This window comes from Microcebus murinus, chromosome 10, assembly GCF_040939455.1.
Source record: "Microcebus murinus isolate Inina chromosome 10, M.murinus_Inina_mat1.0, whole genome shotgun sequence".
Lineage (NCBI taxonomy): Eukaryota > Metazoa > Chordata > Mammalia > Primates > Cheirogaleidae > Microcebus > Microcebus murinus.
Window position 1 is genome coordinate 6,457,731 of NC_134113.1, and position 12,685 is coordinate 6,470,415.

Here is a 12,685-nt window from a genome sequence, read left to right on the forward strand (position 1 = left end):
TTTTTATTTTTATTTTATTTTTTTTTATCTCATTGTGGTTTTGATAGAAGTATTTTTAAACTGAGACCTCTCCCAAGTGATGGGTATAGCATATACTAATAAACTTCTGCTTTTGTGTTGTTCTTAATCTGTCGGTTGTTTTCAGGGAAGAATCTCAACTAAGAACCTAAAAAGGGAAAGAAAAGAAATTATGTTTTCTCTCAAATTTGTTATGGGGCGGGCAGGAGGTAGGAGTGTGTGCGAAAATAAAAAAAATTAAAAAGAAAAGAGATTATGTTTTCTTCCATACAGTTTCTTTTCCTTCCTTCCTTCCTTCCTTCCTTCCTTCCTTCCTTCCTTCCTTCCTTCCTTCCTTCCTCCCTCCCTCCCTCCCTCCCTCCCTCCCTCCCTCCCTCCCTCCCTCCCTCCCTTCCTTCCTTCCTTCCTTCCTTCCTTCCTTCCTTCCTTCCTTTCCCTCCTTTCCTTCCTTCCTTCCTTCCTTCCTTCCTTCCTTCCTTCCTTCCTTCCTTCCTTCCTTCCTTCCTTTCTTCCTTTCTTCCTTTCTTTCTTTCTTTCTTTCTTTCTTTTAAAGAGATGAGGCCCCACTCTGTTACCCAGGATGGAGTACAGTGATGCAATCATGGCTCACTGCAGCCTCAAACTCCTGGTCTCAAGCGATCCTGCCTCAGCCTCCCAAGTAGCTGGGACTACAGGCATGCGCCACCATGCCTGGCTAATTTTTCTATTTATAGTAGAGACGGGGCCGGGCGAGGTGGCTCACGCCTGTAATCCTAGCAATCTGGGAGGCCGAGGCGGGCGGATTGGTCCAGGTCAGGAGTTAGAAACCAGCCTGAGCAAGAGTGAGACCCCGTCTCTACTATAAATAGAAAGAAATTAATTGGCCAACTATATATACAGAAAAAATTAGCCAGGCATGGTGGCACATGCCTGTAGTCCCAGCTACTCAGGAGGCTGAGGCAGGAGGATTGCTTGAGCCCAGGAGTTTGGGGTTGCTGTGAGCTAGGCTGACGCCACGGCACTCACTCTAGCCTGGGCAACAAAGTGAGACTCTGTCTCAAGGAAAAAAAATGAAATAAAATAAAAAATAAAATAAAATATAGTAGAGACGGGGTCTCGCTCTTGCTCTTGCTCAGGCTGGTCTCGTACTCCTGAGCTGAAGCAATCCTCCCACCTTGGCCTTCCAGCATGCTAGGATTACAGGCATGAGCCACTGTGCCCAGCCCCATTGTGAAGTTTTAATAGAACTTTTTTAGTATAAATATGTTCTAAGCAGTATTTGGGACAAACTTATACTAAAACATGATTCTTTATCTGAAATTCAAATCTGACTGTGTGCTTCTGTTTTTACTTGCTAAATCTGGCAACCTTGTTCCTATACCCTTAACAGGGACCTGGGAGACCATTAGGGGTAGGACATCTCCAACCCGGCCCGAAAATCTGTCTTCGCATCTGCCTGAAAGCCTCCTTTCCAGCCCCTCCTCCAGTCCATGGACGGCTGGAGCCCAGAGACTGCTGGGGGAGCGCTCCACTGCTGGCCCAATCATCTGCTATCTGGGTCTCAGTCTGCTTTTCTAGCAAATGGAGCTGATGGTTTCTTGCCCCAGCCTCTCCCACGGATCAAACTCTGAGCTGGGTCAGGGCTTCTCAGCCAACACAACTGAAGGAAAAGGGTTTGTAGGGAGTTTCTATTCTTTGGCTTATGGCAGGACTTTGGGAAATTAGGACAAGAGATTGTTTTTCTCCCCTAAAGCCATTTGTACACCTGTTAAACCACTTCAATGATAATTGATTCAGGCCAGGATCACCCACAGATGCCAAAACCATTCTATGGAGTTTGTTGGGAATAGAAGCATTCGCACAGTATCAAAGTAAAAGGTTACCTTACAGTGCTGCAACCTGCCACCAACAGTGGGTCAAGCTGACATCACCCACTTCCTGACTACATCTGTCTCCAGATTAAAGGAGACTAAAGAGACTTGCCAAATAAATGCATCAGTGCCTGGACCAGCAAAGAGTAGCCAGAAAGGACGTAATGGGGTAACTGGGACCATTGGAATACAGACTGGGGGGCAGATAATAGTATCGTATCAGTGTTAAATTTCCTGAATTTGCTAATTGCACAATGTAAGAGATATGTAGGCAAGTGTTTAGGGGCAAAGGGCCAAACACTTACAGCTAACTCTCATGTGGTTCGGCGAAAGCAAATAGAGAGACAGGGAGGAAGGGAGGGTGGGAGGTGGGGAGGGAGAGAGGTGAAGTGATGACAATTGCTGAATCCTGTTGTCTGGTGTACTGTTCTTGCAACTTCTCTGTCCCGACCTGCGGGACCTTCTGTTACTCGCGGGGGCGAGGGGGACTGTGCCTGAAAGAGATGAGCGAGAGAAAGAAACGAGACCAAGCGAATGATTGTCAAGGTCTGCTTTACTTAGATTCTTAGTAGGTTTTATAAGCATACAGAAACAAGGAAGTAGAAACAAAAAAATAGAGTGTTGACGATGAGGCTTGGGTCTGGGTTAATCAGCCCCAATCAGCGTCTTATCAGTATCCTGTTTGTGACTGGTTACTCATCTCCAACCTGGCAGGTGGTCGGGAACAATTGCAGTCAGCATACCCTGGAGCATCCCGTGGTCAGCACGTCATGGACTGCATTCTTCTCGGAGCTATAGCTGGAATTTTCCAGGGCGAAGTCCGTGTGTAGGACGAGTCATAGGGGAGTTGAGGGTCTTTGAGGGTCCTTGCCTCTAACACTTCTCTGTACATTAAATGTTTTTCCAAACAAAACGTCTCGGGGAGCACACACTGCAGAATAAACTATCAGAAGCAGAAGGGGCTTTAAAGACCTTGCAGCCTTCACCAGAAGATGGGTTAAAACAAACAAAAAGATCTTGCAGCTGCCTGCCCTCTGTCAGACAAGCAGACAAGGACTCTGAGAAGGAAAGGCCTTGGCCTGTGGTCAGCGAGCCGCAGCGGAGCTGGCCAGGCCCTGCCTTGCTAGATGCAAACACAAGGGCTCAGGCCTGAGCCCCAGGGGAGCACCTAGTCAATGTCCTCTCTGTTTCCTCTCCCTGTCCCACCAGGCTGTCCCACTGGCGCAGGTGGCACTTTGTGGACTTGAGCAGCCCCCATGGGGTTCAGGGGAGAAATCTACCCCTCCCTTTCCAAAGAAACTGGGCCACAACTTCACTCCACCTGTTTGCCCACCACCCCTGGGGAGATATCCCCACCTCTGGAGGTGCAGGCAGGATGGGGAGGGGGAAAAGGGGACAGGAACTTTGACAGCGTCCCCTGGAAAGCAACAAGTTCTGGGGCCTCACTTGGCCACTACAAGTGGATCCAAACCCCGGGTAGGGAATTTGTTGGGAGTTGAGGCCTAGATCAATAACTGAGCAAAATTAACACTTTTGGGCTAGTCTCTTGCCAGGGGTAGGGGCAGCCAGAGGACAGGATTGTCAGCCCTGGGGACCAAAACAGCTGGAGGAGGTGGACAGCCAAGCGACTCCAGGCTTCACAGCTCAGCGGCCATAGCAACTGTCCTGGCCACAGGAATACCCCAACCAGACAAAACCTGCCTCTAGTTGTAGCCTCAGCTTCAGTCTTTATCCACCTCTGCATCAGGTCTGCCTGGAGGCCGCACGCCAGTCAGAGGCCAGGCCTGGCATGGGGTCACTCTCTAGGGGAGCTTCCAGATGGAACCTGAAGTGAAATCTCCTTTTGTGCTTTACACATTGAAATTGTGTCAGAGGGTTAAGATATAAATGCAGATAGGATTTATTACAAGAGCAAAATGCTTCAATAATAGGTGTTGATTGTGAATGATATTAATTTTATGTACAGAAAGAATTATGAAGAGGTTCAATCAGATTGTCAACCTAAAAGAATCCCAGAAGGGCCGGGCGCGGTGGCTCACGCCTGTAATCCTAGCAATCTGGGAGGCCCTGGTGGGAGGATTGCTCAAGGTCAGGAGTTCTAAACCAGCCAGAGCAAGAGCGAGACCTCATCTCTACTAAAAAAATAGAAAGAAATTAATTGGCCAACTAAAAATATATAGAAAAAATTAGCTGGGCACGGTAGCACATGCCTGTAGTCTCAGCTACTTGGGAGGCTGAGGCAGAAGGATTGCTTGAGCCCAGGAGTTTGAGGTTGCTGTGAGCTAGGCTGACACCACAGCACTCTAGCCCGGGCAACAGAGTGAGACTCTGTCTCAAAACAACCCCAAAAACAAAACAAAAAAACCCAGAGAGACAGGGTCTCGAGAACAAATGATTTTATTAGGGAACAGCAGGAAGACTGCAATCCGGGGTATACGAGCTATGGCAGTATATAGCTTGACACAGGCATGTCCAAGGGTTGGGGAGAAGAGGACTCTTTTAAAGACAAAGAGAAGAAGTTTGCTTAAGTTGTTTCAAAACTAAAGGTTACAAAGACCAAAGGTTACAGGAGTTTGTTGCAGGAGTAGGTATGAGTTTATCAGCTAAGGCTAGGCAAGTGTCCTTGTGCAGGTAGCTTATTTGACTTGATGCCAGTGAGGTAACCTGGTAGTGCTCTAGTGCAGGGAAGTCTTATGACAAATTCCACTCACAAGCATGTTTGTGCGAGGGCTTCTTTGTCAAGGCCACCCTGACACCACCTTGCTACTGGCAACTTTCACAAGATAAATAAGGATAGAGATAGAAGGTTAGTAAGATTTTTTTTTTTTTTTATGAGACAGAGTCTCACTCTGTTGCCTGGGCTAGAGTGCTGTGGCATCAGCCTAGCTCACAGCAACCTCAAACTCCTGGGCTCAAGGAATCCTGCTGCCTCAGCCTCGAGAGTAGCGGGGACTACGGGCATGTGCCACCGTGCCCGGCTAATTTTTTATATATATATTTTTAGTTGTCCAGCTAATTTTCTTTCTATTTTTAGTAGAGATGGGGGTCTCCCTCTTGCTCAGGCTGGTCTCGAACTCTTGAGCTCAAACGATCCACCCGACTCAGCCTCCCAGAGTGCTAGGATTACACTAGCACTAGTGGCTGAGCCACTGTGCCCGGCCAAGTTAGTAAGATCTTAAGAAAGGCAGTCATAGCATGATAACTTCAGGAGGAAAGCTATTTCCTCCTTGAGTCTACAGATGTATATAATAATTTACATAACCGGCCGGGCGCGGTGGCTCATGCCTGTAATCCTAGCTCTCTGGGAGGCCGAGGCGGGCGGATTGCTCGAGGTCAGGAGTTCGAAACCAGCCTGAGCAAGAGCGAGACCCCGTCTCTACTATAAATAGAAAGAAATTAATTGGCCAACTAATATATATACAAAAAATTAGCCGGGCATGGTGGCGAATGCCTGTAGTCCCAGCTACTTGGGAGGCTGAGGCAGGAGGATTACTTGAGCCCAAGAGTTTGAGGTTGCTGTGAGCTAGGCTGACGCCATGGCACTCACTCTAGCCTGGGCAACAAAGCGAGACTCTGTCTCAAAAAAAAACAAAAACAAAAACAAACAAAAAAAATTTACATAACCATAAAAGGCAAAAATATAGATAGACTCTATCCCAATTCTGATTTTGTAGGATTGTTTGCTGGACTAGCATTTACAGCCTAAATATCAACAGTATTTACACTTTGTTTATTTTAAGCTATTAGATGATGAGTCTTTCGAGGAAAAGTCAGGTGTGGGAATTCTTTACAGCTTGTGGAGGGATGATTTTTTTTCCCCCAGTTTGAAAGCAATCACTGTTTATTAACTGACCAGATTGCAAAAACAATCATGGTAGAGGCCACAGTTCGTCCTTCTACTAAGCCTGTTGATGTGGACTTCCCTGTGGCCAGCATCTCCTCCTTCTACAAAATGGGCTGTCTTTTTCTTCATTCCACCCCGTGGAGCTGATAACTCAAAGGGCCACAGGAAGTTATTTGCTTCTTTGAGGCGTTTCCCAACAGCATAGATCTCACAAATCAGGGCCATATTCACCCAGAGATCGAGCAGTCAAAGCGCTGTGTTAACACAGTTCGCTTCCTGCTGATCTTGCCATGACCATGCTTGTCGATTAGTTCATTTACTGACTTCAGGTTTGGGTCACCCTGATGCAGTATATGGTTCCACAGTCCTCCGCAGGCTAACCGAAGTCTTGTTGAGCTTAACAAAGGCTGCACTGACCATCTGGCACAGGCGAAGAAGCTGCAGCACCTTTCGGACCTTTGGGCTCACACCGATGACAGCTCTGATCCTGATGACAAACGCCAACTTGGGTTCTGCAGGTGCATCGAAGTTGCCAGCTTTTCTTGCCATCCTAGCCATTCGAATCTCAGTTCCGTACATCTGCCTGTATTCCTGGTGATAGTGCTTAGCTTTTCAGAGATGAGCTTCCACTTCGCCTTTCGAAGCAGCTTTTGGGCAAACTTGTTTCTCAGGCGTTTGATCTTCAGCTCTGCAAAATCCCTTCACTTTTTCTTAAGGGCTTCTGGCCCAGCAGGAACCTTCTTTATCTTCTCTTGGACATCTTCCATGGTTCCAGCTGGAAAAGAGTTGTGAGGGATGATTAAAAGGAGAAAGCCAACTCTGTCACCTCCAAATTTCACAAGAAGAAACTCCAATGTCACCTGTTCACAGCCATGATAATCATCATTCATTCAGGTCTAACATAGGAAAGGTCCGAGCACTCTGGTGGCTGAGGTGGGCGGATTGCTCAAGGTCAGGAGTTCGAAACCAGCCTGAGCAAGAGCGAGACCCCGTCTCTACTATAAATAGAAAGAAATTAATTGGCCAACTAATATATATAGAAAAAATTAGCTGGGCATGGTGACGAATGCCTGTAGTCCCAGCTACTCGGGAGGCTGAGGCAGAAGGATTGCCTGAGCCCAGGAGTTTGAGGTTGCTGTGAGCTAGGCTGACGCCATGGCTCTCACTCTAGCCTGGGCAACAAAGTGAGACTCTGTCTCAAAACCAAAACAAAAAACATAGGAAAGGAAGAAAATCCTAAGGTACAGGGGGACATATGAGGTTCTGGGTGACCCTCTATAGCACTGGCCCCCATGGAAAGTGTCTATGGGCAAGGGCACATGTGTGGTGGGAGCCCCAGAAAGCACCCTGGCAAGGGGGAAGTTACTGGTCCCACATGCTAAAGTCAACCTTTACGATTTGATGACTTCCTTTGCAATTTTTTTGTTTGTTTTTGAGACAGGGTCTTCCTCTGATGCCCAGGCTGGAGGACAGTGGCAGGATCATAGCTCACTGTAACCTCAAATTCCTGGGCTCAAGTGATCCTCCTGGCTCAGCCTCCCAAAGCTGGAACTACAGGGGTGCCACCATGTACAGCTGGCCTCAAGCAATCCTCCTGCCTCGGCTTCCCAAAGTGTTGGGATTACAGGTGTGACCCACCACGCCCAGCCTCTTTTGTAATATTAAAATTGTAATCATTATAAATGAAATAATACCTGATCCTTTGTCAGGTTTACCCATGCATTCCATGGTGGTAGCTCCCTCCCTCCACGCTGCTCCCAGAGTTCTCTTTCTAAAACAAGCAGGTCATTCATTGAAGGTGACTTTGAGAAAAAAATTAAGAAAATAAAACCAGCAGTAGGTCACTCCCTCTCCTGCCTAGATCCTGCAGGGCTCCCCACTCTCCCTGACATCTCAGTTCCTTCTGCCGGGGCCCCACACTGCCTCTCTCTGACCTCAGGGCATCACTGTACACCCTGTCCCTGCCCCTGCATCTGTTCACCTCCTCTGTCTCTCCCTCTGTGGGCAAGGTGCTTCTCCTCTTCTCTGCCTGGCCAGGGTCACAGTGCAGGCCACAGGCCAACTGCTCAGAGTACCAGGAGCTCACATCTGGATGCAAGACCCTTCCAGGAGGGCAAGGCCAGGAAGTGACCCTACGGCCCAACACGAGACTACATAGAGGAGGTGCCCACAGTTTGTTGAAGTCACTCATTCCACAAGTATTTATTGAGCACCTGCTATGTGCCAGGCTCTGTGCTAGGCTTCAGGCATTTAAGGGACTTTTTTTTTTTTTTTTTTGAAACAGAGTCTCACTTTGTTGCCTAGGCTAGAGTGAGTGCCGTCAGCCTGGCTCACAGCAACCTCAATCTCCGGGGTTCAGCGATCCTCCTGCCTCAGCCTCCCGAGTAGCTGGGACTACAGGCATGCGCCACCATGCCCGGCTAATTTTTTGTATATATATTTTTAGTTGGTCAATTAATTTATTTCTATTTTTGGTAGAGACGGGGGTCTCGCTCAGGCTGGTTTCGAACTCCTGACCTTGAGCAATCCGCCCGCCTCGGCCTCCCAAATTGCTAGGATTACAGGCATGAGCCACCACGCCCGGCCTTAAGGGACTTTTTTTATTGAGACAGAGTCTCGCTTTGTTGCCCAGGCTAGAGTGCCGTGGCGTCAGCCTAGCTCACAGCAACCTCAAACTCCTGGGCTCAAGCGATCCTCCTGCCTCAGCCTCCCGAGTAGCTGGGACTACAGGCATGCGCCACCATGCCCGGCTAATTTTTTGTATATATATATTTAGTTGGTCAATTAATTTATTTCTATTTTTGGTAGAGACTGGGGGGGGGGTCTCGCTCAGGCTGGTTTCGAACTCCTGACCTTGAGCAATCCGCCCGCCTCAGCCTCCCAGAGTGCTAGGATTACAGGCCTGAGCCACCAGGCCCGGCCTTAAGGGACTTTTTTATTGAGACAGAGTCTGGCTTTGTTGCCCAGGCTAGAGTGCCGTGGCATCAGCCTAGCTCACAGCAACCTCAAACTCCTGGGCTCAAGCGATTCTCCTGCCTCAGCCTCCCAAGTAGCTGGGACTACAGGCATGCGCCACCATGCCCGGCTAATTTTTTTTTTCTACATATATTAGTTGGCCAATTAATTTCTTTCTATTTATAGTAGAGACGAGTCTCGCTCTTGCTCAGGCTGGTTTCGAACTCCTGACCTCCAACAATCCGCCCACCTCGGCCTCCCAGAGTGCTAGGATTACAGGCGTGAGCCACCGCTTCCGGGGAAAGGGACTGTAAATCCGGAAGAGTCCTACCCTCAGGGAGCCCACGGTTCACTGGGACGGGGATGTGGACGGGGTCGGGGAGGGGCAGACCTTCCCTCCTTCCCAAGGGAATGCACGCGGTGGCTTCAGCTAAGAGCCACAAGGACCCTCCACAGGTGGGGTAGTGGGGTGGACAGAGAGGGTCCCCGCAGGCACCCGAACAACAAAGAGCTGGCCCTGAGCCCGCCGGGGACGCGGTTGCTGAGGGAACCGCAGGCCTGGAGGTGGGCCCGCGCCGGGCAGGAACAGGCCAGGCGGGGTCGCTCCTGCAGGCCTCGGAGTGACCCCGGGGAAGGTTCTGGATTTTATTTTCCATCCCAACAAGGCGCGCGCCATAGCGTTCCCTTTACGGTGGCAAACGAGGCCCAGAAGAGGCCACCGAGCGACCGGGGCCGGCGCCGCGCGGGAGCCCGTCCCCCTCCCGGCCGAGCGGGCTAGGCGGCCCGGCCTCCGTCCCCGCCCCGCCGCCCCGCCCCGCCCCTGAGGTGACGCGAGCTGGGGCGGGCCCGGCTGTCTCGGCGGCGTTGGCGGCGGCAGCGGAGCGAGCACGGCGCGGCGCCACCATGGGGGCCCAGCTGAGCACGGTAGGCGGGCAGGGGGCGCCGGCCGCGGCGGGCGCGCAGGGCCGCGGGGCGTCGCAGCGGAACGGCGGCGCCCGGTCCTATGCGTCGCGCGGCGCCCGTGCCGCGAGTGGGCGGGGCCGGCCTGCGGGAAGGGGCGCGGGACCCCCGCCGCCCGGCTGCGCCCGCCGCACCCCGCCCGGCCCGCCGTACCCCGCGCGGCCCCGGCCCCGGCTCCGGCCCCGGCCCGGCCCGGGCGTGCGCCGTGGGGACCGTGACTCACGCCGTACGTCTGTGGGGGGACCCAGCCCTCCCTCCCGAGGGGAGAGGCCGGCACGCGGGGGCGGACGGCGTGGCCTAGGCCGCCGCCGCCCTCCGGCTCTCCCCTGGCCCGCCGCGGCCGCCGGGTGAAGCGGTGGCCGTGAGTGTGGCTGTGAGTGTGACTCTGGGTGTGCAGTGTGAGCACGTGTGGGAGTGCGTGCGTGTGAGTGTAAGGGCGTATGTGCGTGAACATGCGTGAACGTGTGTGATGTCACTGTGTCAGAGGCTTTTGCACATTTTTACCTTCTTAAAAAATTTACATTTCCATAGATGTGGGGGTACACGTGGTTTTTGGTTACAAGGGTGAACTGCATAGCAGCGACGTCTGGGTTTTTAGTGTTCCCGACACTGAACAGTGTAGATTGCACCCAGTGGGTGGCTTTTCTTCCCTCACCGCCCTCCCACCTTGCACATCTTTTAGCACTAACAAAAAGAAAACCGATGACACCTGGGCGTCCTCCTAAGTGGTGGGCAGGGCGCAGGTCTCCCTGGACGCCCCCAGCTGTTCTGTGGGTGGCCTGCACTAGGGATGTCAGTGCTGTTGTCCCATTTCACTGCTGGGGAGATGCCACTCAGACGTGGCCACCTGAGGGCGCCTGCCATGGTGGGGCTCCAAAGTCCACCCGCATCCGATGGCTTCTGGGTTGGCCCAGGGGCCTGCCTCCCTTTGGCCCAGGCCGCCTCCTGTCTCTGATTTCTCAAAAGTGACACAAGGCTGCAGACCCGTGGAGGCTGCAGCTGCAGAGGACAGCCCTGGGCCCTGTGGCTTGCAGCGCCCCGGCTTGCTGGGCAGGAAGTCTGGCTCCGGAAGGCTGAGCCAGCGCCTCTCCACGCCTCCTCCCTGGGGTGCTGGAGGCCCCTCCTTGGGGAAGCGGGCAAAAGGCCTCTTGGCCTGGGCGTTTGCTGGGGAAAGTGTGGCCCAGCCTGGACTCTCGGGGTGTCACCAGCCTCTGTGTAACATCCTGCCGTTTCCCCAGAAAGCGCCCACCTGTTATTGTTGAAATGTCCCATGGGCTCTGAGGCCTGCCGGCCCCCTCCCTGGGCCCCTCCTCTGCTGTCTGCCGTGCGCTTCTTACCTTCCAGCGGGCAGCGGGCGGGCGGCAGTGGCCTTTAGATTGAGCGCTGCACCCCAGCAGCTGGTTGCTCCATGCGGTTCTGTTGAACAGACAAGCAGTCCCCTGTGAGGGGAAGGACCCTGTCTGGGAGTCAGGAAACCTTCACCAGCCCCCTAGCCTCATCTGCCTAAGGGGTGGCCACACGCGCATTGCCCCATGTGGGCCCTGCCGGGATCCCCTCTTGGCCCAGAATGCTCCCCGCATGCCCTGAGCAAGGCTTCCCGGCATAGGGGCTCCCTGAGGTCTGCAGGTGGCCGGCGGGGGCCTGGTGCACCCTCCCTCTTATCTGAGTTATGCAGGCCCCATGGGAGGCCGCCTTAGGGGGCCCAGCCCAGGGCTGGCACTGAGTCTGCCAGCACTTGGGGAGAACGTTGAGGGCCTGGCCTGCCATCCCAGACTGTGGCTCCCTGCTTCCCAGCCCAGCTTCGTGCATGACGACACAGGTAGAGTCTACCTGGCTTCGGGCTTTCCCGCTGCCCTGGCAGCGCCGTGCCTAGTTGGTGGCCCAGATCTGCCCCTCCGCCTGGGCTCCCTTCCCCCACAGTTCCCAGCCTGGTGGGAGCCCCCTGCTGCAGAACTTCCTCCACTCCCTCCCACTTCCTCCCACTTAGAACAGGACTGGGAGGGAGGTGGACTCTCAGATCCAGGCAGGACAGCTGGTGGGCTGGCGGCGGGCAGGTAAGCAGATCAGCTGACTGGCTTGTCTAAGCCTCAGGACGGGGTTGGCACCTGGGGAGGACTGCATCTGTCAGGTTGGGCATCCTGGGAGGCCTCTGCCACCCCAGACCTCACCTGGGCAGGGTGGCTGTCAGGATCCCGGTAGAGAATTCCAGGGCAAGCAGCTGGGCAGGGTGTTCTGTGGGTGGGGAGCAGAGTTACGCGGCCCCTCAGCCATGGTGGTGAGCGGGGGGGCTCCCTGGAGATGTCCTGGGACTCTGGCCGCATGTCCCTGTTCCCTCCATGCTATCAGAGGCAGGCGGGGGCTCCCTGGCGGGGCAGAGCATGGCCTGTGGGGCATTAGGTGAGGGCCTGGGAGGCAGCTGACTCCTAGACCCCCCAGGTGGGTGGGGCGAGGTAGTGTGAGTGTGTGTGTGTGTGTGTGTGTGTGTGTGTGTGTGTGCAGCATGGCCGAGGAGGAGCTCGGGCAGGGCCTTGGCCTCAGCCGTCTGCCTCCCGTCGACTCGGCCCACTGCTGTTGGGGGTAGGGGTGGTTCCGTGATCCAGGACAGGGGCAGCGCCTGTGGCAACCCGTGTCGGCGGGAACAGAGTGCACCCCCGGCCCCTGTGAGTCTGGCAGGTCCTGTGACTTTTTGGAGAAGACGCTTGTCCCTGTGCTGCTCCTGACCCTGGTGTACCATCTGCTCTGCCAGCCACTGTCTCCCCAGTGGCTCCCCCAAATCGAGCAGGAGCCCTGATACCTGAGTGTCCTATGGGGTTTGTGGACTGAATGACCGGCAGACAGTGACGGTCTGCCTCAGCTGCCTCTCCAGATAAGAACTTTTACATAGAAAATCTCCATCTCTTCCCTTTCCGTGGCCAGAAGGTGTCCCAGGCTCACATCTGTCACCTGGGCCTTGGTTTCGTCGGCTGAAATGGGGGAGTGATAGCGCCTACCCTGATCCCAGGCTTGGGGATGAAATGAGGTGATGTGAGCCAAGCGGCTCCGTTGGGGTGTGGCCCCC

The 12,685-nt window shown here is 53.5% G+C and overlaps 1 protein-coding gene and 1 long non-coding RNA gene across 4 annotated transcripts in view; one reads left to right on the forward strand and one right to left on the reverse strand.

The window, feature by feature from the left end:
• Nucleotides 1–11,541, reverse strand: LOC142873320 (uncharacterized). Its single transcript, XR_012921364.1, has 3 exons — nucleotides 11,458–11,541; nucleotides 10,965–11,043; nucleotides 1–166 (listed from the first exon to the last, which is right to left on the reverse strand). It is a non-coding gene; the product is annotated as an uncharacterized LOC142873320 (long non-coding RNA).
• Nucleotides 9,475–12,685, forward strand: part of CYB5R3 (cytochrome b5 reductase 3) — a 24,670-nt gene continuing 21,459 nt past the window's right edge. The window contains exon 1 of one of the 3 annotated variants that reach the window (XM_020287810.2): nucleotides 9,475–9,591. In XM_020287810.2, coding sequence (XP_020143399.2) covers nucleotides 9,571–9,591 — 21 coding nt within the window. In that variant the 5' untranslated portion in view covers nucleotides 9,475–9,570. Of the gene's footprint in view, nucleotides 9,592–11,348; nucleotides 11,447–11,613; nucleotides 11,682–12,685 lie in introns of those variants that run through there. The other 2 variants (XM_076006953.1, XM_012741790.2) reach the window with 2 other exon arrangements.